The sequence below is a fragment of the Phalacrocorax aristotelis genome, chromosome 5, assembly GCF_949628215.1.
Source record: "Phalacrocorax aristotelis chromosome 5, bGulAri2.1, whole genome shotgun sequence".
Classification (NCBI taxonomy): domain Eukaryota; kingdom Metazoa; phylum Chordata; class Aves; order Suliformes; family Phalacrocoracidae; genus Phalacrocorax; species Phalacrocorax aristotelis.
Genome location: NC_134280.1, coordinates 8032949 through 8057991, shown reverse-complemented (window position 1 = coordinate 8057991; position 25043 = coordinate 8032949). Strand labels below are relative to the sequence as shown.

General features: G+C 36.4%; 1 protein-coding gene across 9 annotated transcripts in view; it reads right to left on the bottom strand.

Annotated features, from left to right (window-relative positions):
• The window catches only part of ZRANB3 (zinc finger RANBP2-type containing 3), a 53909-nt gene that overhangs the window by 6023 nt on the left and 22843 nt on the right, over window positions 1-25043 (bottom strand). For 7 of the 9 annotated variants that reach the window (XM_075092859.1, XM_075092858.1, XM_075092854.1 and 4 more), the window contains 14 exons: window positions 23658-23676; window positions 20721-20899; window positions 17271-17502; window positions 15078-15163; window positions 12439-12610; window positions 11933-12061; window positions 10346-10465; window positions 9518-9637; window positions 8820-8999; window positions 7158-7310; window positions 6034-6502; window positions 4908-5111; window positions 4180-4271; window positions 2605-2706 (listed from right to left, as the gene is read on the bottom strand). In XM_075092859.1, coding sequence (XP_074948960.1) covers window positions 2605-2706; window positions 4180-4271; window positions 4908-5111; window positions 6034-6502; window positions 7158-7310; window positions 8820-8999; window positions 9518-9637; window positions 10346-10465; window positions 11933-12061; window positions 12439-12610; window positions 15078-15163; window positions 17271-17502; window positions 20721-20899; window positions 23658-23676 — 2257 coding nt within the window. The remainder of the gene's footprint in view (window positions 1-2604; window positions 2707-4179; window positions 4272-4907; window positions 5112-6033; window positions 6503-7157; window positions 7311-8819; window positions 9000-9517; window positions 9638-10345; window positions 10466-11932; window positions 12062-12438; window positions 12611-15077; window positions 15164-17270; window positions 17503-20720; window positions 20900-23657; window positions 23677-25043) is intronic. The other 2 variants (XM_075092861.1, XM_075092862.1) reach the window with 1 other exon arrangement.

Genomic DNA, 25043 nt, shown 5'->3' with positions numbered 1-25043 from the left:
TTAATTACAGTGAAAGAGTGCTATGAATTAATACATTCCAACCTGGATGAAAACAGCTGGTATTATCAGAAACAGTCCCTTCAAGTCATCTTTCACACAAGCTGCAACCCCCCGCCCGCACCTGCTGAAGAACTCCAACAGCTTTGGCGTTGTCCAGAATAGCTGTTCTGCTACGACAGGCATGCTGATCCAGAAGGCAGAAAATAAGGCCAGAAATGGCCTTTACTAATCTAAGGTTAGCGATAGGAGAAAGATTTCTCGATAAAGCCTCAGGTAAACCTTTCTCGTGTAAGCAAGACTTTGCTGATAGGAAAAACAGACACGCAAAGAGTTTTTTTCTTACAGCGGCCGTTCTCCCTGTCACAGCAGGCCTCGCAGAAAAGGAAAGTTCACGCCCATTACTTGAACAGCATTTATAACTGGGTTTACAGACAACCTTTCTTCTTTCCTCTAGCCTTCTGGTACATGCTTAACGCTGGAGTAAGTCGGTAGCGTACAGCCCCTAATGTCAGTGTGGAAGGCTTCACTCCAGGTAAACAGGAAGAGCTGTTCAATTCCATTAGGTGTTAGTCCATTTCTCACAAGTTTTCCAACTTGTAAAATTTTAACAGAATCACTGACTGACCTACTTGCTTTGAGGTTGTTATATTCCTTTACAATCATACAGGGTCAGAAACCCACACATAATAAAAATTATGGTAGTAAATTAGCAGTTAATGAGAAATCAGACCACCAGGTTATCTCAATTACGCATCTGTTTTTACGGCAATCCTGCCATCCTCTTTTCTGTGCAGCACACAAAGATCCGACTAGCAAGCAGAGACATGCTTTACCATCAAAATACTCAAAGGGGCAACAGTTTTGAATAATTTAACCTGCAATGCATCCGCTTTCACAGTATCCTCAAATTGACACCACCACAGGATCCTGAGGAAGAACTGATTAACTGTTTAACAAAGTATTCCAGAAAGGAAACCGAGAACAGAGCATAATATTCAGCACCTTCCCTTATATTGCATTTAGAATTTGAAAGTATAATAAAATAAGGAGGCTCAGAAAAACTTAATTCCTGGTACTGAATCTAATTTTTTTTTTCTTCTCTCCAGGCTGGGAAGCCACAAAAAGCTCTCAAAACTTTGATGCTGTGAACTGCATTGGTATGATTAATTGGTTTCCTTTATAACCACAGAACAGCGAGAAAGTGAAGGAAAAACTGCTCCTACATAGGAATTTAGAACTTATGAGTGCTTGCTTTAGGATGTGTGCAGGGGAAAAATTATTTCATCCCACCCTCATCTCTAAAACAGAAAATAAATGGGAGTAACAATATGACAGCTGAACAAGTGGCTTGGGTTGTGGGTTTTTCCATTCTGTTTTTCTACTCTTTTCCTCACTGACTTGCAACTACCTCTAGCAGAGAGTATCACGCTGTTTCTGAACATAGATGTTGGGAAGAATAAATACATTATGCAGTAGGGACTTAACTGTGACTTCAACTTTATACAGGAACAAACTTCCATATTTCAGGATTGCAACATGGCAATGATTTTCTCCTTGGAGTATTTTTACTTGGCAAATGTAAAAGCGTACAGATGAGTCTTACTTCCTCAGAGTCAGAGCAGCAAGAAAGAAGCCAATGAAATGGCAGGATATAATGGAAATGGAAACAAGAAGGTATTTCCTCGATTCTTTTTGGGAGCATTTACTAATATGGATCTTCTAATCTGGAAGAGGAAGCTGAGGGATGGGAAGTTAAGGCAGTGCCACCCCATGCCCACAGACATGGGATTCTTGGCTTGTCTTTTCAGTCTAGCCAATGGCTGTGAAATCCCTAGGCAACATTTGTGTTACCTGCTCAACAGCTGCTTCACAGAACTCTTGGTTGAATCAGTCAGGTATCTGTCTTACCAACTGAAGTTCCAACCTTGCTGGAGAACGTACCAGAAAGAATCAGTTTTGCTCCTACACAATAGAATTTGATTTTCTGAATTGTATTTCTCTTTAAATGGAGAAACCAGTTAAGGAAACTACGTTAAGCAGAAGATATTGCACATCCAATATAAATCCTGTATTTCCTTACTTGAGTACTTGGGTTTACAGTGCTAATGTTCTCCTCAAACACCATTATGAATGTGATCTTTATTACTGAATTAGATGAAGCTACTTGCCTCTGTGGAGCTGTGCCCTACGCTGCTTTGAACGTTGTTAGAAGTCCAAGGAAGAAGTGAGAGTGGAGGCCTGCTCAGAACTGCAGCTCTGACACAATCTAGCACGTTCTTATTCATAATGTGCCCTGTTTAATTCATAACCTTTAAAATGCTATTTTGTTGACTTACGAATGTTAGTTACTAATCCTGTAAATGAGAAATTAAATTATGCCTGGTTGATTCCATCTACCAAAATGTTAACAGGAGGCATGACAATTTGCCAAGTAACGGACTGCATAATTAATATTCACATCAACATTTATAAGATCTGCTTGCATTGATGAAACTATGCCTAGATCCCAAGGCCTGGCAGTGTTCTGCATTTATTTTTAAAAAAATAAGTCAAAGCACTCCGTATTAAATATTATATTACTGTGCCAGTAGAATTTGTTCTTACCAATGAACGATTTCGTTTATGCTGGAAAGCCTCTGGTAAATCCTCCCAGTTATCCAGCTTTATGTCCAATGGAATGAAATTATGATTCAGTGGTTCACCATCCTAGACAAGCACACAGTTTTGTTTACAGATGCAGTGTAGCACAATCTAGAAAAAAGTTATCCGTTTCAAGAGAATTATCTTCCCTTCCTACTAAATTTAGTTCTTCAAGGGAAGATTTTTCCAGGAAAAAAATAAAAGCCACAGATGTATCATAATACCACAGATGCAAGAAACAAGTATTCACATGAATATATCCAAAAGTAAATAGGGTGAAAATTTTAACTTTGAAAAAATCTGAATTTTTTTCTTTGTAAATAGTTCAGACACACAGACTGCCTTAAATTAAGAAGCTGAAGTTCTAATCGTCTTGACTGAATTTCCAAGGGAAATGAATGATTGTAGACTACAGAATGTCCCTTCATTACAATTTGAAATCAGAATCTTAGATAAAGCATTGTTTATTATACTTTTTTTTTTAATAGTCTGAACAAGTTCTACTCCACTTAATTTTTAAGGAACTAATTGTCCCAGCAGGTATATATGGCCCTTATTGATATATGGAACTTATTGATGATTCACAAACATTTGAGAGAAGGAATCAAAGCAGAATTCCCCAGCATCTCATGGATCAGCAGAAAGACTTTGTGCAGTATCTGGCACAATGAAATTCTGACCCAAGCCGAAAAGCCCCAGACCAATTCACAGTTGCCCAAATACCACCCAAAATGCATCTTTGTCTTGGAGTAAAATGTATGAAGCTAGGAAGCAGTGTACATTTTAGGTATGTTAAACAAGTTTTCAGATACACGACGACACTCTTTTTGACTTTCCCAGCTGTATCAGTTAGCCTAACAACAACGTATTATCTCTAAGACTTGCCCTCAGTTATTTGTGATGCTTTGCAGTTGCACCTGAATACACTGACTCATTCAGTAGCTTTGAAGAGATCTTCTCAGTGAACTTTTTCTATCCCTTTAAGGAAGGAATTGCAAAGTCCTGATTCGCCCTTGAAAAACGACATGGAAAATTACCAACTGCTAGTTTCTTATACTCCCATTATGACTGCAGATTAATGATACTGTGTTTTATTCAGAAAGTTACTGACTTACACACAGCACCAATGTCTAGCTTTCTGAAAACGTGGTGACAATGTTTTATTTACGTAGTCTGTCAAGATTCACTGTCATTTTTATTTTAGGTTTGAATTTTCTATTGAAAACATTTTGTGATAAGACACTGTAATAAAATAAAGGAATCTTAAACAACTATAACTTGCATTTCTAACAGATGATCTGACATATATTAGATGTATTAGGCCCATTTTGTAAATTATAATATCTAGGGAATTATTACTTAATTCCACTGAGAAAGAGAACTAGACTGATAAACTACCCAATTTTTATATATACCAGCAATGCAAAAATACTGGTCATCTTATATAAAATATAAGAAGTGAAGGTATACATGTTTCATATGACAACATTTTACTTTGTAATTTTACAATTATAACAAACATGCGTATTTCAGATCTACCTTTGTATAGAGGTGGATTCTATCAGTATTTCTGCTTGCACAAAACATAAGCCCATCATATACTGGAAGCAGGTCCGATCTATCCACGTCTCCTATAAGGAGAAACAACGTCAGCATTAGAAAGTTTTCTCCTTCATTCATTTCATTCAGTCTACTCAGACATTAAAAATAACATTACACAAGTTTTTAAGAAGTTATTTGTGAAATTCGCCAATTTGGTGCACATGCAAACACATTTTTCTATGAACACTGTAAATATCTCCTCTTGCAATCATGGAACAAAACCCAGGAGAATATGTATCACATGAGGATTCTGTAACTAATTCCAGAACAACGTAACAAGATACCCAGCTCAAGCAGCAAGATATCAAGATATTTGCATATTTTGTTTTTCTGTTTCTCCTAAATTACCCATCACCTCTTTTGCCCATGGCTGTCATGAACACAAGTACATGCCGTCATAAGTTTCAGCAAAACAATACAGGTTCACAGCTGCTCATCTGACAGACTTGTTACGCCAGCCAAAAACTCTATTGCTTCAGGAGTTGTATCATCAAAATTCAATAAACAATCCAGGCTAAAACAAGGAAGTCATGTGCTAGTGTATGTACTTCTCTCTCTCTTTCAAACGTGTAGGTTTTTATTTAAAAGTTACTTTTCGTGCCAGAGGCATTTAATACAGTTTCACAATGGGATATAATCTGTCTTTCATAGGAGTCCTGCTTTACCTTCTCCACACTTTTTTTCACTTTCTTCACTTTCAATTTCAACAGTTTCCTCTTTGCTGCTTTCAACAAATTGCTGGGTCACCATTTCCCCAAAACTGTCTCTTCTGTCTTCAGCATTACATACTGTGCTCTCTTCATTTCTTCTGGAGTCCTCTGACACATCTTCCTCAGTCTGGCTAGTGGGAGATTCACAATCTCTCTCAACTATAGATGAAGAAACAAGAAAAGCAATTATTTATGCTACCCATACACACAGGAACCTAATCAATCCACATCTGGAGACAGGACTATGCAATCGAAATACAAAGAAATTGCATTTTATTCTCTAATGGTGCAATCCCTTAGGAAACTAGAGCTACCATTAATATTATGAGAATAAACACAATGAACAAAGTTCTCCATTTATGCTATTTCATGCACCCAGCTTAATGTCAAAACATATGCAGTAAATAATGCAGTTAGCAATTCTATATTATATACAGTTATTGTATACCACAAACACACAAAGTAGTTTGCCAGGCATTGATCTATACCTGCAAAATTTAGTTGCCCTTACCTGAACAAGCACTCCTTCATTTGCAATTGAAATGGCAAACGCGGGGATAGATTTATAAAAAAGTTCTATTAAATTTCCAGATAGATTAAATAACTTTAATGAAATACATTTAGTCTGCCCTGCTGGAGCAAGAAATGCCTTATTTTCCAGGTGATGTCTCTCATGACAAATATACAATACCCAAGTTAATAAAACTTCTATACCACATCGTTTGGTTTTGACAGAGAAAAAGTTTGCCATTTAATTGGATTCAGAATAAACATAAGCTTCAAGGAAAAGGAAAGCTACATTTGCCGCAAAAAAAACTGAGCATATATTCTTCCTCACTGAATTTATATTCTGTTAACGTTTATCTGAATTTTCCATTTGTTTCAAATTAGAATAATGTAAATAATCCTTGGGGAAAGCAAAATTAAGAAGGATCACTTAATGGGCACCTGTTCTTCATAATTTGCCTGGATTTGTATATATCCATATAGTCAAAAATACTGTATTTTCTGGAACTAATCACAACTGAAACAAAACAGAATGAAAAAAAGCATATTTTTCTCCGCAGCACAGGTCACTTACCATTACTGCTTTGAGGGGAATTGCACATTTCGCAGTAAGGGAGCAATTCATCATTAGTGTAAGTGCAAACACCACAGTGCCAAACTTTATTTAAAGCTGTACTTTTGCTTGAAGTATTTAAGCCACAAGGAGACAATTCATTGTTTTTATCTGAAAACAAAGAGGCCTTTTTTCCAGTCAAAGATTTTTTCTTCTTCTTACTGGAGTTGACTGCAGTAGATCCACTTACGCTTCTTGCTCTTTTAGCTTCACGTTCACAGGTACTTCCATGACAAATTGCATCCTCATCACTTATTCCTGTGGAATCCAGGTTTTCATTGCTTTTCTCTGCATCCTCTTCCTTTGTGACTTCAGAAGACCCTGAATCATTAGGTAACGATTCATTACCTGAAAATATTTTGCGTTTCTTCTCAGTGGAGGATTTTGGGGAAAAGAAAGAGCGTATATCGTGCTGTCTTTCCTTCTCAAACTAGGAAAGAGGGGAGAAATATGTAAGCCCCACTTATAATTACTGCATCAGAATCTTTTAAAATTATGATTTTTCTCCATTAATATTACTCTCTAATACAAGAAGCTCTTTTTACTTTGGAGATGCAAACAAAAGGTAACTCCCTAAGAACAAACAGCTAGCAGGAAGAGTAATTCAACATTCCTCTTCTGTTTTGTAAAAAGTATTTTCCAATATTACCATGAAAATTCTGAAATAGCACGACCAGAAAACAAATACACAGAACTGGTACCCTATGCGCCTTTTTTGATGACACCTACTACAAGGAAAGGCTTTTAAATGCTGTTTTTAAAATAATAGCCAATTAAATTCAGGACAGCTAAAAAAAGCTGTAATTTAAACAGAAATTACTTGCTCCGCCTTGACTCCGAGGTTGGGTCAGTCACCTAAACATAACAGATAAGGACGCATCAGAAGCCTGGAGATGATGTTAATACCCAGCAGACCACTTTTCCCAACTTCACCTTATTTTTAAAATGGAATTTACATTACTTTTTCCCTCTTATTTAGTGTTTCTCCATTAGTGAAGTCTGCAGTGCACAGAAAGCTTAAGTGAACAATGGCTATAATTTTTTTAAATTAAAGGAAACAGAAAAACCTAAGTTTAGAGTCTTACATGCGTAAATAAAAGTTCATTTCTGGGATCTTCTAGACTTTCATTTGGGGTCCAGGTCTCGGCAAAACTCAAAAAATCCCATTTCTCCTTATCACCTTCTTCAGCCTGCATTTTCTCTTTCTTGCCATTCAAGGTGCTGCCTGTAACTTTGGCCTGCAGAAAGAAGACTTGCATAAAGTTTCCAAGGAATTCACATGTTGGAACAAAGTTTTTTACCTATATTCACTCAATTTGCTTCCCTTGCAAACTTTATTCAGCATTTGCAAAGAAAGAAGCTCTGTAGTAATTCAAAATAACTCAAGTGATTAAAACTACTCCTCTTCCAGCAGCTATTTCTGCAAGAATAACAATCAGTAGCATATTTAACGCACTACAACATGTGAAAAGGTATACACAAAGTGTCAGTATTTATTGAAGTTAAAAGAGAATGTATAGATCGTGTACATCTCTTACAGTATTTACAGATTTTGCTTGGCACGTGGAAACAAAGGCGGAGTTAATTGAAAGAAGCAGTTTAGTGACAGAACTCTTGTATGGTAAATTGTTGGTGAATTACTGAGACCCATCTATGCCAAGTTTAAGGAAGCTCTTAATGTACTGGACTGACAGATTTTTTCAGAGGTACCTACAAGAATTAGAGTACAGAATTTCATTCCCCAACTGAATGTCAAATACATTTTGCAGTACCTAGCTTCTTTAAGCTGTGATTACTTTTCAGCGAGAGGAATATATTGGTAAAACAATGGTTGTCAGTTTCTCTACTAACTGTACGGACACAAACAATTGCACCACTACAACATAGGGGTAGCCAAACACAGGAACAACCACGATAAGTTGGCATTTGCATCAGAAGAAACACTGTGTAACCACAAATCTCAAACAATTCTGACAACTAGAGTTTAAAAAGCAGTTCTTTCTATGTTGACACTTCTGGAAATGTCAGAAAACAAGAGCTGACAGAATACAAACACTCCTCAGTTACCAAAACAAGACGCTAATGAATGGTATCAAAGGCTACAAAAAAGTCACAAAAGCAAAACAGCCAAATTATTTTCTTAGTCCTGTGAACTCTCAAATCTTCCAAGTAAGGAAAGAAAGCAGGATGGAATTACTCCTCCTAATGAGGACCGAGCAACACCTGAGGAAAATAGCAACAGAAGATAAAATTACTGTAATCTTGGGTCTGATGAAGAAGAATTATTTGAGAATGCTTCTGCCTCTCAGAAGTGAGGTTTAGCAAGGCACAACATTCATCCAATTTAAAAAACCAAACAAAACAAACCCACCCAAAAACCCACAGCCAAACTCTAGCTGTTATTGTTGTGCAAAAAAAACCCCCCTTAAAATTGTAAATTGAACAAGCAGAGGAATAAAAAGCTAGAAGGAAGATAAAGCAACAATCTCCTGTATATGTGAACCATCCCATTCATCTAGACAAAGAGTGACTTTATTTATCTTTGGATCTTAAATGGAGAGTTAAAAGCTAGACAAGGCTACTTCGGAACAGACACGGACGTTTTAATGATTAGCCGTTAAGGTGTATCAACCTGTCTCATCATAGGATAATTCTCCAGATAAGCAGGGATGTTATTTGGCACATGCACTTAAGTGCTATCTTAACCATAGCGAGTTCTTGATTATTTGGTCCTATTCCGCACATACCTTGCGATTCAGCATTGCCCACATCAGAGTATCCATTGTTCCTTTTGCAATAAGAAAGTGAATATTCACAGAACTGCACTGCCCAATTCGGTGTGCTCTGTCTTCTGCTTGCTTAATATGGCCGGGATCCCAGTATAATTCAGCAAACACAACGTGAGTAGCAGCAGTGAAAGTTAAACCCTAAACAATGTAAGTAGATGCATTTTAGAAAAAAAGATTCCCCACAAAAACAAATGAATAGCTGAAGTAAATGAAGGCTAAAGGTGGTTCAGGACATTTTTATATGGAAATAAGAGGGACCACCTCGACAGCAGATGGGCCTATTACACTAATTTCTTCCTTGGGCCTCAGATCGGTATAAGTGAGACTCAAAAAATACTTCAATATTGTGCAAAGACTGCATACTGCTTTTCGGTAAAGTAGTAACATTTATTTCTTATTAATCTGGTACTTTTAGAGAAATGGAGTTTTTACTAAAGACTGAGATGACGATGCTTGTCTTGGTTTTGCTCAAGTAATTTCAACAGATGCTTAAAGCAGTTAACATGCTTAGTAAAAAAAAAAAAAAAAGAATATATGAGTCTACGAAAGACATAATGCATGAAGGTAAGTTGCCTTCAGTAAATCACTTCAGTCAATGACTTTAGTATCTATATTCTTCAAGTTCCTTATTTCGCATATTTTCTTTTTCGTCCTACCTGACCAGCTGCCTGAATACTCAAAATAGCAACCCGGGTGTCAGGATCCTTCTGAAACTGATTAACAAGATGTATTCTTTCTGCAGAAGGAACGCTTCCATCTATTCTTATATAGCGAACCTATAACATATCATAGAACGGAAAAAGTTACATTATCGGTGTCCATTTTTGGACCCAGTCATCCTCTGTTGCCCCAATGAAATTCCTGTCATGGGGATAGGGATGCATCAGTACTCCTTTGCCCTCTGATTTATAATTAAGCCTCTATCTAGAGAAGTGTAGACTTACTCCGTTTACAAAAGGAGAAGACAGAGAATAAACATGAGAGCTTAAAAAGGAATATTCTGCAGAAGAATCTGTAATTTCCTGGGCATGATTTATTAAAATTACAAGCATTTGCAAAATAATTACAATAGAAAATTGCAAAGTTAGCCACCATTTGCTAGCAATGGTTGAGAGTTCATGATCAAAATAATACAAAGGTTGCCTTCAAACATTTTTACTCTTTTGAATTAAAATGTTCAGATGGCGTCATAGTGTTCTGTGAAAAAAACAAAGTAGACAGAAGAAAATTGGTAGAAAAACTTGGGAAACAACTGCCTACAACATTGATTCAATAATAATAAAGTATCATATCAAATGTGTTTACATTATTGTCAAATACAAAACAGTTCTTCACAACCACATGATCCCTTTTAATCCAGTGGCACTGATCTGCATATACTTCAAATCCATAAATTCCTGTACACACAGGTAGTTCTACTGAGTTCAAACACAGCTCGTGTATTTGTAAAATTAAATTTGTGTGCACATTTGTTAAATCATTACCTTATTTTCTATAACTGCCTCTGTACAGGCTTGAAGCATGCTTAAGTGATGAGCAAAAACCAGAAACTTCAGTTTGTCATTCGCAAGCATCATTTTGATATAGTCCTTTACTGCTCCTGCCTGGAGTAAGAGAGTGCGTTTTCATTAGTAAGACATATAAAATGTTGAAAAAGACAGTTTTTATTTTAATGCCTTTCAATTTCTTGTAATATTAAAAGGTAAATTTCCATACTTTTTGTTATCCATTTAAGACTTTATCAAACACTAACAATGGTAAGTATAAAATTATTCAACTTAAGTGTGTTGAAAAAAATACAATAACTTTATGCCTTTAAGAAACCTATCTCATTCCTTCAGAGAGAAAAACCCCATTTATGCTCAAAAGATCAAATCATTACGTGGCACTTCTTCCAGATTAAGATGTAGATAAAACCTCTTTTAGTTATATCATCATTATCTGATGTTTTGAGCCATACTTTAAAAAAACCTGTTTTCTGCCCAAACATATTTCAAATGGACAAGGTATTGTTTAATCAGAACTTCTGTATCTGCACCCACATAAAGCCATATATCAAAACTGAAGGAATAATTTTTATCCTTTCATGATACAGTAATCGCAAAATATTCCTATCTTTAAACATTCATAGAATTCTTTTATTCATAGAATTTTCAATATTTTTTACAAAAACTATTAAAGTAATGATGACTGTTAATAATGAAATTTATCTGTGATCAATGGTTAATGCAATACCCACTGCAGCAGTTCTCAGATTTTTTTTTTTTTCCTCTCTTTTTTGAGTTTCAGCTTCCTGTTTGAAAATGGATTACCAGAGGGGAGAGACTAGAAGAGCAAGGAAGAAATGGCAACAGAACCACAGGGGTATTTAAGACATGGAAACAAGGAGAATTAAGACTTCTAAGACAAGGAGAAAAAAAAAATTTGAAGGAGTTGGTCAGATTCTCAACTCTTACTGATCCAGCAGCCTGCAGAACTTTTTTTTTCTACCCTTTTCTAAAAATAGGTTAGCATAATGAAGACTGATAGCAGAGTAAAAAGTAGCCACGTAAAAGATTTTGGTTATTAACTTGTTTTTCCTTACGTCTTAAGCTACAGGAGGAAATACACAACATGGAGTCCCATTTGATAAAATAGAAAGAGACCAGCTAGAGGGGACTGTTCTTCCACATTTATCCACGGGGAGAACCAGTACTGACAGAACGCAGCCTGCACGAGGGCTGCATCAGCACCGTCCTGGGTTGTCGACACACAGGTATGTCCCTGAAGTACTCACCTTCAGTATATCCCTAAGTCTGTGAGATACATTTCGTGCTGTTGGGAAACTATGTCTGGACAGTGTCAGCCAGCTTGGTGGATATCTAATTAGTAACAGTTTTAATGCTTGGCTCAGGTCATTATAGTGGGGTTCAGCCTATTCCATACACATACGGGGAAAAAGAGAGTGTTTCTCAATGTTGCGATTATAAGACAAACCAACCTCATCTAGTATTCAGGCCAATACAACTAATTTTATTATGTTAAAAACACACTGGGTATTTTAAATGTATTAAGACGACTCCCACGCTTACCTTGGCAATGGCTGTTTCTTTATACATGCGTGTGATTAGATTCATGACTTGAGAAAAGTGGCTTTCAGTGGCATCTGAATTCAGATTTCTCATTAATTTCTCCCACTCTGCAAAAATGGTATTCAAATTCTAATTGGCAGAAGAGATCAGCAGTTAGATATATAGTACAAAGCATGTTGTGCCTCAAAATGTACATTTCAAGCACGAAATGTTTAAGAACTGAGTACTATTGAGAACTCTATCAAGTTTGGCTAAAAGTAACTGTAGGATTCAAAATCTAAGGGAAAGCAAGAAGATCATACTAAAATTAGAGCAAATTTAATCATTACCTGATGCCAAAAAGTTGATATATTTATGTCCTTGTGATATTTAAGAAAAAAACAGAAATGCTATGCTATATATTCACACATTCTTTGTAACTACATGTAATACACATGCATACATATGAATACATAGATATTGCTATTTACTAACAAATGTGTTTTTAGCAAAAGTGGAAAATTTACCTTAGCTGCAGCCTGTGGGAGGTCAAATGGAATACGTTGCCTAACTTTGGGAGGCAACTGAGTTAGAACATCATTCTTCAGTCTTCTGATCATTATTTCACTTAAAAGTTGATGTAGCTCATCTAAATTTGAAGCTCCTCTACAGTCCCATTGAGTTCTTTTACCAAAAAACCTGAAAATGAAAAATCAACCCTGAGGGTGAAAACTAGCTCTTCCTAATTCAATAGAGACCTTCAGGACATAATTAATTTTAAAATGCGCTATTAGATATGAAGGCGTGCTGGATAACACCACTTGGTGATTCTGTTTACGCCAGAGATGATTGCTTTGTCTGATTCCTTCCAATGCTAAAGTCAGACCCTTGCAACCTCCCCGCAGCTGCTGCTGCCCGCAGGTATTGCCACCCATCAGACGCATGCAGTCCTCTATATCATCCCTGCTACAATTCCCTTTCTATAGGAAGCAGAAGTTTCAGGTATAATTTTATACCTCTTGTTTCAATGGACTAATGAGAAGAATATAGCACCATGAGAATGCTCTATTATATTACAGAGGGGAACGACTGACAGGGAAGCTGTCATGAAAGCTGCAAATATCACCATTAATATTCCTTTGTTTCCCTCCCCGAGAATTCCCTCCTAGTTACATTCAGAGACAGGATTTAAAGCTTAAGGTACCATCTTTAAACGCAGTACTCTTCTATGAACAAGGTTAAATCGAGGAAGTAGGTTTAAGGTTAAAAAGCTAAAGGTTTAAAGGAGGAAGGATTTATTAACTTAGTCTTCCTTGTTCTTTCTTTGCTGTGTTGTTTTTAAGGAAGTGTTGCAGCAGGAACAGCAGCTTTTCTCTGTCAACATTGCCAAGAGATAACAAAATAATGAGCATGACAGATTTTGCTGCCTTTGGAAAAAAGCCCAGGTAGCATTTTCCAAGGCCAGGAGAATATGCTGCAAGCATGTAATTTACTGGTAATTTTTAAAATAAAATAAAGTAGACAATTTTAAGCCTTATGGAGCTTATCAACAGTGTTCTGGTTGGCTGCCTATAATAATTCGGGAAAGAGGCTGAGGGATTCGTTCTACACCGGTGAAATATTGGCATGACACACTCGGAATGCTACATAGACGGAAAAGAGCAACATCTTTTGCTCATATCCCTTCTTTGGTCTATTTATATGGCTGTCCTTAGAAAGGTTTCCTCCCTCCAGCTGGAGCACTGGGGATATAAAAGAAATGGTAGGCAAAACCTCACAGAAATACTTTGGACCTGATCCTTAGAAACAGGTGTCTATGAACACCTAAGTAAAAAACCCCACATTTTCACAGAAAGTGCTGCATAAAATAATCCTATCAAGTTTATTACCACAGGATGTTTTGTTTCAGCCAAGTCATGAAGACAAAGTTATTTATTGAAAGCTTGCCAAACCCTGAACTTGATTTTTATTACATTTATGGTATTCCAAAAATAAGATAATCATCTATGATTGAGTAGCTAACCATGCTGTACCCACGCACACTTGTGGTGTGAAAATTACAGATGCAATCCGTCAAAACACCATGGAAAAAATAGCATTTCTCTGTCTGAAAATTAGACAGCACTCTTCAGTGTTATTTGAAGTTAAATGCTGATAAAAATGCATATGACAGAGGGAGAAAAACAAGTTATATGAAAATGAAACCATGTAATTATTACTGTAAAAATTAAATCTAAATGTTAGCCAATTTAGCTGACAAAATCTATTGTTTTGAATATATGCAAATTGTAGATAAGAAATTTTTTAGCTAAGAAATTTTCTAGAGTTTCTTCCCTTCTCACAACTTATTTCATTCCCAATTGTAACATAGGTTCAGATGGATAAAACTAAGCATTTTAAATCCAAGCTTCTTCTATACCCTCTATTTTAGAATACAGCTAGAGAAACCAGTCATTAAACTAAAGCCAAGGGAAGCAAGTCAGAAGGAAAATGAATCCTCCGTAAGTTAACAACTTAAAGCACGTGAAACATGCAAGGGATAAAAATGGGTTAACATTCATTGGGCACACATGCGGAAAAATGTGTAATGAGCAACGTTACCGAGCAAATTGGAGGCAAGGTGGTGGACAAGAACTTACTATGCCTATATCTGATCCCTCAAACAGAATTACACACTACTGTGCTTTTGGGAGTTTGGTACCTTTACTTTCACCCAGTCAATATGTAAAATACAGAGGCAAGTATTGGACTTCTTTCCACCCAAGTATGATAGGATAGCAAAAAGACTTGATCCAGTAGTAAAGTGTGATGCAAATTGTTACATGATATGAGCATAAGACAGCATCAGCTATAGCCCAAATTCCAGCTCTAAAAGGTAAAAGCTATAGACTTCATACCAATGACAGTAAATTTGTAAATCATTTTACTTAACAGAATCCTGGCACTTAAACTTTATTTCAAACTTTAATGGCCTCCAATTTTACCCTCAAATAAAGTCTCTTGTCAATTTAATTTTCTGCAATCACCTTTGATGGATGAGATGGTATCTCACCCTGGTCTTCCGAGAAAGATGGTATGGTACAGCACTAGAGGCATTACTTACTGATTTTCTCACTTCACATGACAAGACACTCACAGGAAAATAGATGAGCAAGTACAGTAATACCTGACACGAGCATTGCAGTATTTTTTGGCGTATTCACTCCAAGTTCCAAATCTTCTTGGAAACAGTGCCTCAATCTGCATGAAAAGCTGTATAAAAAAAAATAGTGATAGAGAAAAATTGCCTGCAAATGTAAGACTACTCAGAAATAATTGTTACATGATTCTTGTGTTAGGTTTATATTCAAGAGTTGCACAAAAAATAGATGGCTTGGCACACATGCAAAAGACATTCCATAGGAATATGCCTGTGTCTTGAGACAGGACGGTTGTGGGAAGCCCTCAAAGAACACAGCACCCTGAACACAGTGCTGATGACTTGGAAAAGATTCATACTGAACAAGAAAACACCGATGAGAAGATGCTATTTCTAGAAATACAATTTTTGTCATTTGCCAGGTACATGGGCTTCTCCAAAGCTTCAGTGCAGGTATTCCATGAACAGTCTCCTTCTTAAAATACATGAAAAACCTACTCATTCTTAAGTTTTACTTCAAAAAATAGACAATGTCAATACAGACCAGAAATTTCACACCTTTCTTCCCGGTTGAGTAACAGGAGGTAAATATCAGTTTAGACAACCTTAGCCAGAAAGAACCCTACTTTACAAGCTGTTTTACTGTCAAAGCTTTCTAGATTCAGAGATCGCTGCTAGATCCAAGACGCACTGTTGAGGCATAGCAGGGGTAGCATACAGCCAACAGTAATATGGAAGACTCCGAAATGCATTTCCCTGCTATCCTCTTAAGTCTACTGTATGTCACTTCTGCCATTTAAGCTTTCATATTACCTAATCATATGCTAGTGACCTCTCCCAAAAAGAAAATTACTACAGCCTAAATTTGTTCATCACAGGCTTCTTTCAAGACAGAAGTTATAAAATTAAAAAGCAGTATTAAGAAAAAAACCTGAAACCAAACCCAATTTATTTGCCCAAGTGAAATTCTGTTGTTTTGACATATATTCAGGCCAACCAAGAAATTGCTTTTAGTTTTTTCCTATGAATGTACATAAATATAAATGAATAATGCTTTTTATACTCTGTCTTATAAGCCATGGCAGAACTTCCGTATCACTATAAAATTGTCTCAAATTGTTTTCCAATGATCATTAAATTTGACCCCATTACTGTGATCAAGGAGAACTTGTATGGAATTTCCTCTGAAGACCTTTAGCAATGTTGCTTACTGGTCTTGGTATCAATGCACCATATAAAAGTGTAACACTTGCTAACTTCAGTTCTCCCAGGACTGTTTGCAATGTCTTTGGTACATGGACAGGAAGTTTCACAATTATCCACACCCATAGATACAAACATTTGTTTTAAAGCTTTACGCAAACACTCATAATATACCAAAACCTTTTTCATACAGTGGATACCTTTCTCAAGTTATAACCTCTCTGAACAAATCAAATAATTAAAGGGTCTTGATATAATTTCTATTTACACAACAAGAAACTCTAAAGTTTATTATTTATATAAAATTTATATAATAACCCTTATAAGTTCCCTGGATACATATCAGCTCTTACATTGCACTTATTTCTACATTTGATAAAGAAAGGCAGTTTTCTTGGGTTCAGTATAAAACCTAAGTGGTTTTTTGTTTCTTCTCTGCTCCTCCCTCCCCAGTTCCATAAGTTGAACTTCCTTCAAGGGAAAATTTGTCTTTCTGGGCCGCAAAAAACACAGGATATATATATTTTTCCCCACTTATCAGTACAAGAGAACATTAGGAATATTCAAAAGACCAGCAATAAACCAAGGACTTCCTATATCAGATGATAAAATAGAAGATTTAATATAACTTCTTGTCTACCAAGGACTCTCCTATCCAGTAGGAACAAATACTTCTCTGCTTAGGCTCTTTATTTTCTGTTTCACCCAACAGTCAGTCTGCTACATGTGAGATTAATTTCTCGTAAGAAACACTGTCTCAAGTCACCTGTGCATGAGATTGAAACAAGTTTGTAAATATTAATATGATAAACTCAAACTAAGACAGTGGTTTAGTTTCTTATATTTGTGCTTCCTAATGCAGCTAGCGCACTGTTTGATGTCATAACCCATGTACCTGTATATATTCAAGAGAACTACAAAATTGTTCACATATTACTGATACCATCCTTAAAAAAAAACCAAACAAAAAAAACCCCAACCAACCAAACCCAAACCAAAACACAATACATCAAATACCTCTTCGGGTCTTCCTAGAGCAGGAGTTCCAGTAAGAAGAATAGCTCTAAGAGCTTTCTGCACAATTGGCAGCAAAATCTTGGTGCGTGTGGCATTTCTGGATTTCATATAGTGTGATTCATCAATCACAACTACCTTAAAGTTCTGCCGGTACAAAGTGTCTACTAAAGTCTGTGCATCAGAAGTTAACAGGCCATACCCCAGAATCGTTACTTTGCTGGTTGATATTCTCCTAAAAGAAAAAATCCAAAAGTTTTCTTAGTAAATTTTCATTATAGGAAAATTAATATAGCAGAGGAATTATACCAAAATGATTTTTTTTAAGAAAGTGTGTATGGCACCTTTCAGATTGATTAATTAGTGGGCTGTCAGGGTAGCAACAACAGCTTTTGGTGTTTAAAACATTCTAGCATCTCACATTTATAAATCACACACATTTCATAACCATTTTCAGAAGACACGCACTGCATTTAAAAGGAAGTTAATTTATCTGGTTGCATTGCTTCAACTCGTGCTCCCTTCCAGGAGCGTTGCGTTGGACAAATCCACTTTCTGGGTAAAAAGTTACACGCACAAGCCAGATCATTAAAAGCACACTCTGTAAACAGCACCGAAACACCTGAAGTAATGATGTCTCTATGCAAGCTATCTACTGCCCTGTGTACAGAGAGTCGCCTTACCAGCAGCCTAAGATGACTAACTAGACTGTCTCCGAGTATTTGGGTACTGTAAAAATACAGTCTGGGCTGAACCTCACCACCTGAAAAAACCATTCACATCAGAGTTGTCTATCCAGCTTTTTTGCTCAGAGTATGAAGAAAACAGAAAAACTGGAAGCAGAAAACCAACAAGGCACAAGATGAAGAATTAGTATTTAGTTGGAATGGAACTTCTTACAATAAATTTAAACACAAATATATAATTATAATTTAAATACATATATAGGCCCAAGGCATGAATTGACTTTAAAAATCACTAGAGAGCACTGTGAGCCTATGGGCAGCACAGGAACTCTTAAAGTGTTTAGACAAACAAGTCACCAGAATGTGAGTCATAGCTGGTCAACCCATCTGTCAGACACTACCGCTCTGCTGGCATGGTTTTCATTTGTTCACCAGTAGCAACAGATCCAAAAAACCAACTAAGTTGAAGTCTCCTTGAGTATTTAAGAAGAAGAAAGTATGTGCATGGGTACATTCATGCTTCTGGATATGGAAGAAGAGGCAATGGTTAGAGAACTGACACTGTGGTCAATGCACTACAGACTCTGCCTATCACTGTAGAGATAAATGTAGTAACCAGGACAACAAGAATTTCCCTTGCCCTTTGTGAAGGGCGGATAAAAAAAAAAAAACAGATTATTTATTCTTAGAGGAACAAATTTATTAAAGAAACATCCAATTTCAAATTTAGTTAGAAATTATAAGAACCTAAATTGATGTCTAAGTATATTATAACCTGTTTAAATTAAGAAGTTAACATTCAAGCAGTAAATTTCATTGCTGAAGTTTTGAAGAAAAGCAAAGTATTGAATTGAGAGAAATCAAAGCTGAACATATGGAAGCAAATTTAACAAAATGCTAAACCAAGTCTGGCAGCTGTATTTTTGCATTTGCGTTTACTTGCAAATGCATAAAACACTTTTTAATGTTAAAATATTAATTAGTTCAGCAGCTACCTCAGTTATCACTAGGAAGTCTCCTGGGAGTTAAACAAGCAGAAACCCAAGTTTTCCTCTTCCCTTGCTGTCAAATAAAAGTAAGTGATAATGGTTAAGACCTAGTGCTTTTGAAAATCTTAAAAGATAAATTCTGTTTGCTGTTTACTTTTGCCAACATTTCCCTTATTCCACATTTCTTCTTTCTGCATTCATCACTAAAAGCATTAAGTTTGTGTGCACTGCAGCTAAATAGCTTAAAAAAAAAAAAAGGCTTACTGAACCCTTAGTTTAGTTTCCAAATTCCTATGCTAAACTTAAACTTTGGTTATTAGTAGCAACTACCCCTTGATAAAGCTTTTAAAATACATTTTCAGTTGGATTTCTCCGGTTACCACAAGGAAGGTTCCAAGCTACTGTCTCATCTGCACATCTTGGCGGTCAAGTCACTTTCTCTCCAGACAATGTGAAGATCAGTGTCCCTTACCCAGAAGTTTTAGAACAACATCTAGACATTACCATGAAATCAACAAAGTCACTTACAGTAAAGCAGACTTTAAAAATACCCTTGTAATTCAGTGTAATGAGAGAGTTATTCTAATAACACACGACTTGTAGTCTCTCTTTGACGAATTCATGCTATTAAATCTAAAGATAGAAAGCCTAGGTCATGATGACCTTTTTCAGTTATTTAGAGAATACTTATTCTAACTTATAAATTTTCTCAGTGCACTAAATAGAATTTTAACCATAATTACTTCCTTATTTTGTAATGTATACCAGACATTTTCCAAAAATGTGTTCAAAATGCTTTACAGAAGCTAATGAATACAAGCTAATTCATCAGACTTGAGAAATAACTGTATCTGTTCAATTTGAGACACACCAAAGTAATTTTCAACAGACAAGCACTTGCTACTTTGCAAAACCCTGACCTCTCAATTTCAAAGGAGATGAGTAATTACCATAACACAGTAATACAAAATGGGGAGGAGTGGCTGATACACCAGAAGGTCTTGCTGACACCCAGAGGGACCTCGACAGGCTGGAGAAATGTGCTGACTCATGAAGTTCAACAAGGAGAAGTGCACAGTCCTGCAGCTGGGGAGTACATCCTGGGGGTCACCCAGCTAAAAAGCAGCTTAGCAGTAAAGGACCCAGGGGTCCTGGTGGACACCAAGTTGAACATGAGCCTGCCATGGGCCTTTGCAACAAAGGAGGTGAATGGTATCCTCAGCTGTTAGACAAAGTACTGCCAGAAGGCTGAGCGAGGTGATCCTTCCCCTGTACTCAGCAGTAGTGAGGCCATACCTAGAGTGCTGTGTCCAGTTCTGGGCTCCTCAGTACAAGAGGGACATGGATGTACTGGAAGGAGTACAAAGGGCCATGAAGATGATTAAGGGACTGGAGCACCTCTCCTGTGAGGAAAGGTTGACTGGGACTGTTTAGCAATGGGAAGGCTCAGGGGGGATCTTATTAATGTATACAAATACCTGAAGGGAGGCTGTAAAGAGGACAGAGCCAGGCTCCTTTCTGTCATGCCCAGGACCAGAGAAAATGGGCACAAACTGAAACACAGGACATTCCCTCTGAATATCAGGAAACACTTCTTTTTACTGCAGTGACTGAGCACTGGAACAGGTTGCCCAGAAAGGTTGCAGGGTCTTCATCCTTGAAGATACTAAAAAAAAAAACCACCTGGACACAGTCCTGGGCAACCAGCTCAGGGTGGTCCTGCTTGAGCAGGGGGGTTGAACAAGCCTTTCTATAGAAGTAAAATGAACTTTACTTACCCAGTATCAGTTTTGTTCTGAATGATGCTAATATCATCTGGAGAGAGTTCTGGAATCCACTTCTCCATCTCATCAACCCAAGGGTACCTCAGAGATGAGGGCACTACAATTAAGAGAGGCCATTCGTTTTTATAGTAATAGGAAATGGCAATTGCTTGAATTGTTTTACCTAGCCCCATCTGTGAAAAGAAAAAAATTAAAAATATAAGTCTCTGCTCAGAAAGCATATTCCATTCAGAAAAGCCAAAAATATTTTGCAAAGATAGAACTGGATAAAGGAAACAAAGCCAAAAAGCTAGTTACCTAGTATCTATTTCATTGTCAATTTGTTACCACATATCATCTTTTAGGAAAGAAGATGCTTCTCGTTAAATGGATTAATTATTATGTTGTATCTGGTTAGCTTGTTAAAGCTAAAGGAAGCATTTCCTTTCACTTCAGAAGATTTTCTGTTCAGGGCCTTACTAGGGTAGACTATAAAGATCAAACTCTAACTTGTTAAGCTACCCAAAACAGACCATTCAAAGGACAGAAAAATATGTGATGTTGTCTTAACATAAAAATGACAACTTTGTCCTAAGTTGCATAGGCAACTGAAGGTCAAAGGATCTATATGAAGAACTCTGCTTTTGAACCAGTAGGTCAATGAAAAGAAACTACTGCTGTCATTCACCGGAGCTGATAGTTTCTCTTTATTCTGTAACACAGAAGAGGAAGTCCACCTAGTGGAGAATTCTGATGTACAAGAAGGTGAAGGGTAAAGATACAACACAGACATGTATTTAACAAGAAAGTACTTGCTTCATATTGTTGAGGTAGGAATGCTCCCCATCTAACGAGATATGAATATAGATAGCAACAGATGAATAAAAGATTCAGAATTTAGGGTTTTGTTTAAAAAATAAAACCCCCAAGATTTTGTCAAAGAATGCTGCTATTTTCTCTACTTGTTCACATGGCAAGAGATAGTTCCAGATTTCTGTTAAGCACTAAAGCAGAGACTGGCCTTAAAGATGATCTGTTCAGGTTTTCCACAGAGTACAGTGGATATTTGAGTGGATTTGCTGCTATCTAACTACTCATGGTACAGACATAAAAGAACAACTTTACTTATATCCTCAGTATTGAATTTAAATGTATTGATGTAATAATATCACAAGGAGATTTCCCAGAAAACATAATTATTTCTTCTATTACTAGAAAAAAAAATAATCTGAGAACTACTTCGATACTAGGTTTTCATTAAAATCTGCCAAGTTTTCATTAAAGTTTTCTTGCAAGCCCACCTTGTGTCGCCAGTAGCGCTTGAGCCAGCTGAAAACAAATCCACGTGGAAAAAAACAAACAAACAAAACCCAAAACAAAACAAACCCCCCAAAAAACCAAACCAAACAATCCATGCATTTTTAGTTTGTTGCCACAGTTGCCTCCCTAACTCAGACTACCCAGCCACTGGTGGGCTGCAGATGGTCCGGGCAACTGAGTGGAAATGAGAGGGAATAAAAAGCAGGGAATAAAAGGCAGTAGCGGACCCATAACTGAATCTAGATCCCATAAAGTTGATCACCAGTCTAGATCGTAAGGATGCAAGAGACAAAAAAACCTGTAGAAAATATTACGGTCTTGGGTTTTGATTTAAACACATCATTCTCAGTCATGGAAATGTATGACATGGAAAAGCTGAAATTTTGGGGGAAAAAACATTGGCTGTCCCCACTGCAAGAAAGAACGGCAACATATTTTTAGAATACCTTTCAAAAAGATACTATTAGTATTGTACTTTAATCCTTACATAATTATATAATCCAGGTATATGTATAGTGATTATATGATCTCTAGTTTTCATACATAACTTCTTTTGTAGTCAAGTTCACAGTACTGATGTTGTGTTTTACCAACATTTTCTTCTTATTTTAGAGATATGTCGACAAGGGCAGATACCCAACACTGCACAATACTTCCTCCAGTGCCAGACTTATTGTCATTATGAAATACACATTATTTACTTTGGAATAAATATATCTTGCAGTACCTTTTGTTGCTAACTTAATTGTACACAGTTTATTTTCTCATTCAAGGAGGGAAATAAGAAACTTTGTTTTAATAAACACATAGCTAGTCCTGATATTTTGGTTTTTCCCAAGCTTCCCTTTTATCCTCTCCTGAATGCTTTTGTGTTCTCCACAGTTTCCGGAAATTTCACACTCTATCCCAGGATAGTTTATCTCCAGCTGTAATGAGTCTTTTATAGTATGAGGAGATGCTTTAGTCCCATTAATCCATCTCGCTTGCTCTCTCCCTCTCCCCTCCAGTGTTTCAAGAAAACCCAAATTAGAATTGGGAGACTATCCCCAAATCCCCAAACATTACCTCCTTCTCTGTAAGGTTTTATACTAACAATACATCAAGAATATTATAAAACATAAGTTTTATCTCTGGGAAGAAATGCTGGACTCAAATTTCCCTAATGTGGAATAAAATATAAATTTTCATATGTATGGAAGTAATGGATTTAACTATTACTACTTGATCAGTGCATTTAAGAAAACTAATCTTTGGAAGGCATATCCATTCCAAATCTGCCTCTTTGGGCCAGGAATGTATCCTAATCCATAAAAATAGCTAGCTATGCAATTATAAACTGTTTAAAAAAAAATCAACTGAGTTAATATTTTTAAGATTTAATACAGGAGATTTAACCTACCAAAATACAATTAAAAGTAACCTTCTAAGTTTTCTTGATTCTTTTAAGCTTATGTCAGGTTTCATTTTTTCCCCCACTTACATATTTTCAGAATATCTGCTGAATATCACAGGAATTAGGCTTCTTTCATTACCAACCTTTCTGCCCACATCTCTCAAACAAAAAAAGGCACATTTGCATGAAGTACAGTAAACCAAGAAAAATGGTGTTAGAGGAACAGGAACTTCACTTACCTCATCAGCAATCATACACCTAAATAAGAAACAAGAAGAGAGGGGGAAAAAGCAGAAGTTAATAGTAAATATTACAGATAAACCCATACTTAAGAATTTTTTACTATAAATTTAACTTATGGATTTACTGAATCAGTGAAAGGAAAAAAGGTACACTTCATTCCTACAGATATCAACTATAAAAAGTAAATTTCATAAGAATTTGAAAGCAAGTTCTAAAAACGTATATGTAATTCGTTACCATTACTGAAGAACTTGCATTGTAAAATTGAATTGCTGCTTCAGTCTAGTGCTATATTGTCATCTTAAGAGACATCTTCAAGGCAAGAAGTGCATCTTCAATTTTTTTTTTGTCTTTCAGAAACAGTGATGTTTTTGCTGCTTCATAATTAAGGATTATTTATATGTCAGACTGATTTTTAAAAACTGCTTTCCAGAGCTGTCACATTTGTTTTGAAATAGAAACAGACATTCCCTCTCCCCCACCAATTGTACTAGCTAAAGTATTAGAAAATGAACTTCATTTTTTCCCTATTTTGGAGTCACTTAGTTAATGCTACTCCACGTAAAGACAACCACAACTCCACGAGCCCAGTCCAAACTATTAAATTCTGTTCAGCATATTTAAATTTTCTAAACTTTAAATTTAATCGTTGATAGGAATTCCTTATACCTATTTTAAGCTATTTAGTTTATTTCAGTGGTTTAGTACATACACTCAACTCAGGTAGGGCCTAGGGAACTTAAAAGTTTCCAGCCCATGCAAGCTTCTTCATCAAATCTTTGAGACTGGGTGAAGGACAAAAGAAATCATTTGATGGACATTTAGTTACACCATTAAATCGATAATGCTGCAATTTTCCAAGTGTGTACCCTCAGCTACTTCACAAACTAAGCTCTCAGCTATTTCACAGTTTTACCTCCACGACTTTACAAACTTTTACAAGCTTGGAAAAAAACCCACAAAAACAAACAAAAAAACCCCAAGCCTAACTAACAAGCCCATTCAATTCAGAAGCATTATCTAAAGAATTACAAGAGCTGCCATACCTCTGCTAATTAGTAGATAAAACACATAAATTCATACACACTAACAAATTCAGCGGAAGGCAAAAGTCCAAGCAAAAACTCTGAAGACAAGAAAGAGATGAGGAGACAACCTATTACAGTTCCCTTTTCTCCTATAGCAACCCTGGACTGCATGAAGGTACAGATTTACTAAGTATCTTCTGACCAAAATCAATGCCAGGACTTCCAAGGCGAGATCTGAAACAGGCAAAGTGTGAATTTCTGCAACTTCAAGTTTGATAGCAATACCTGCTTGGGCTGCAGTTAAGTAACTGGCAATTAGATGAATTCTCCAGCTGCTAAGTGAACTGGGAAGTT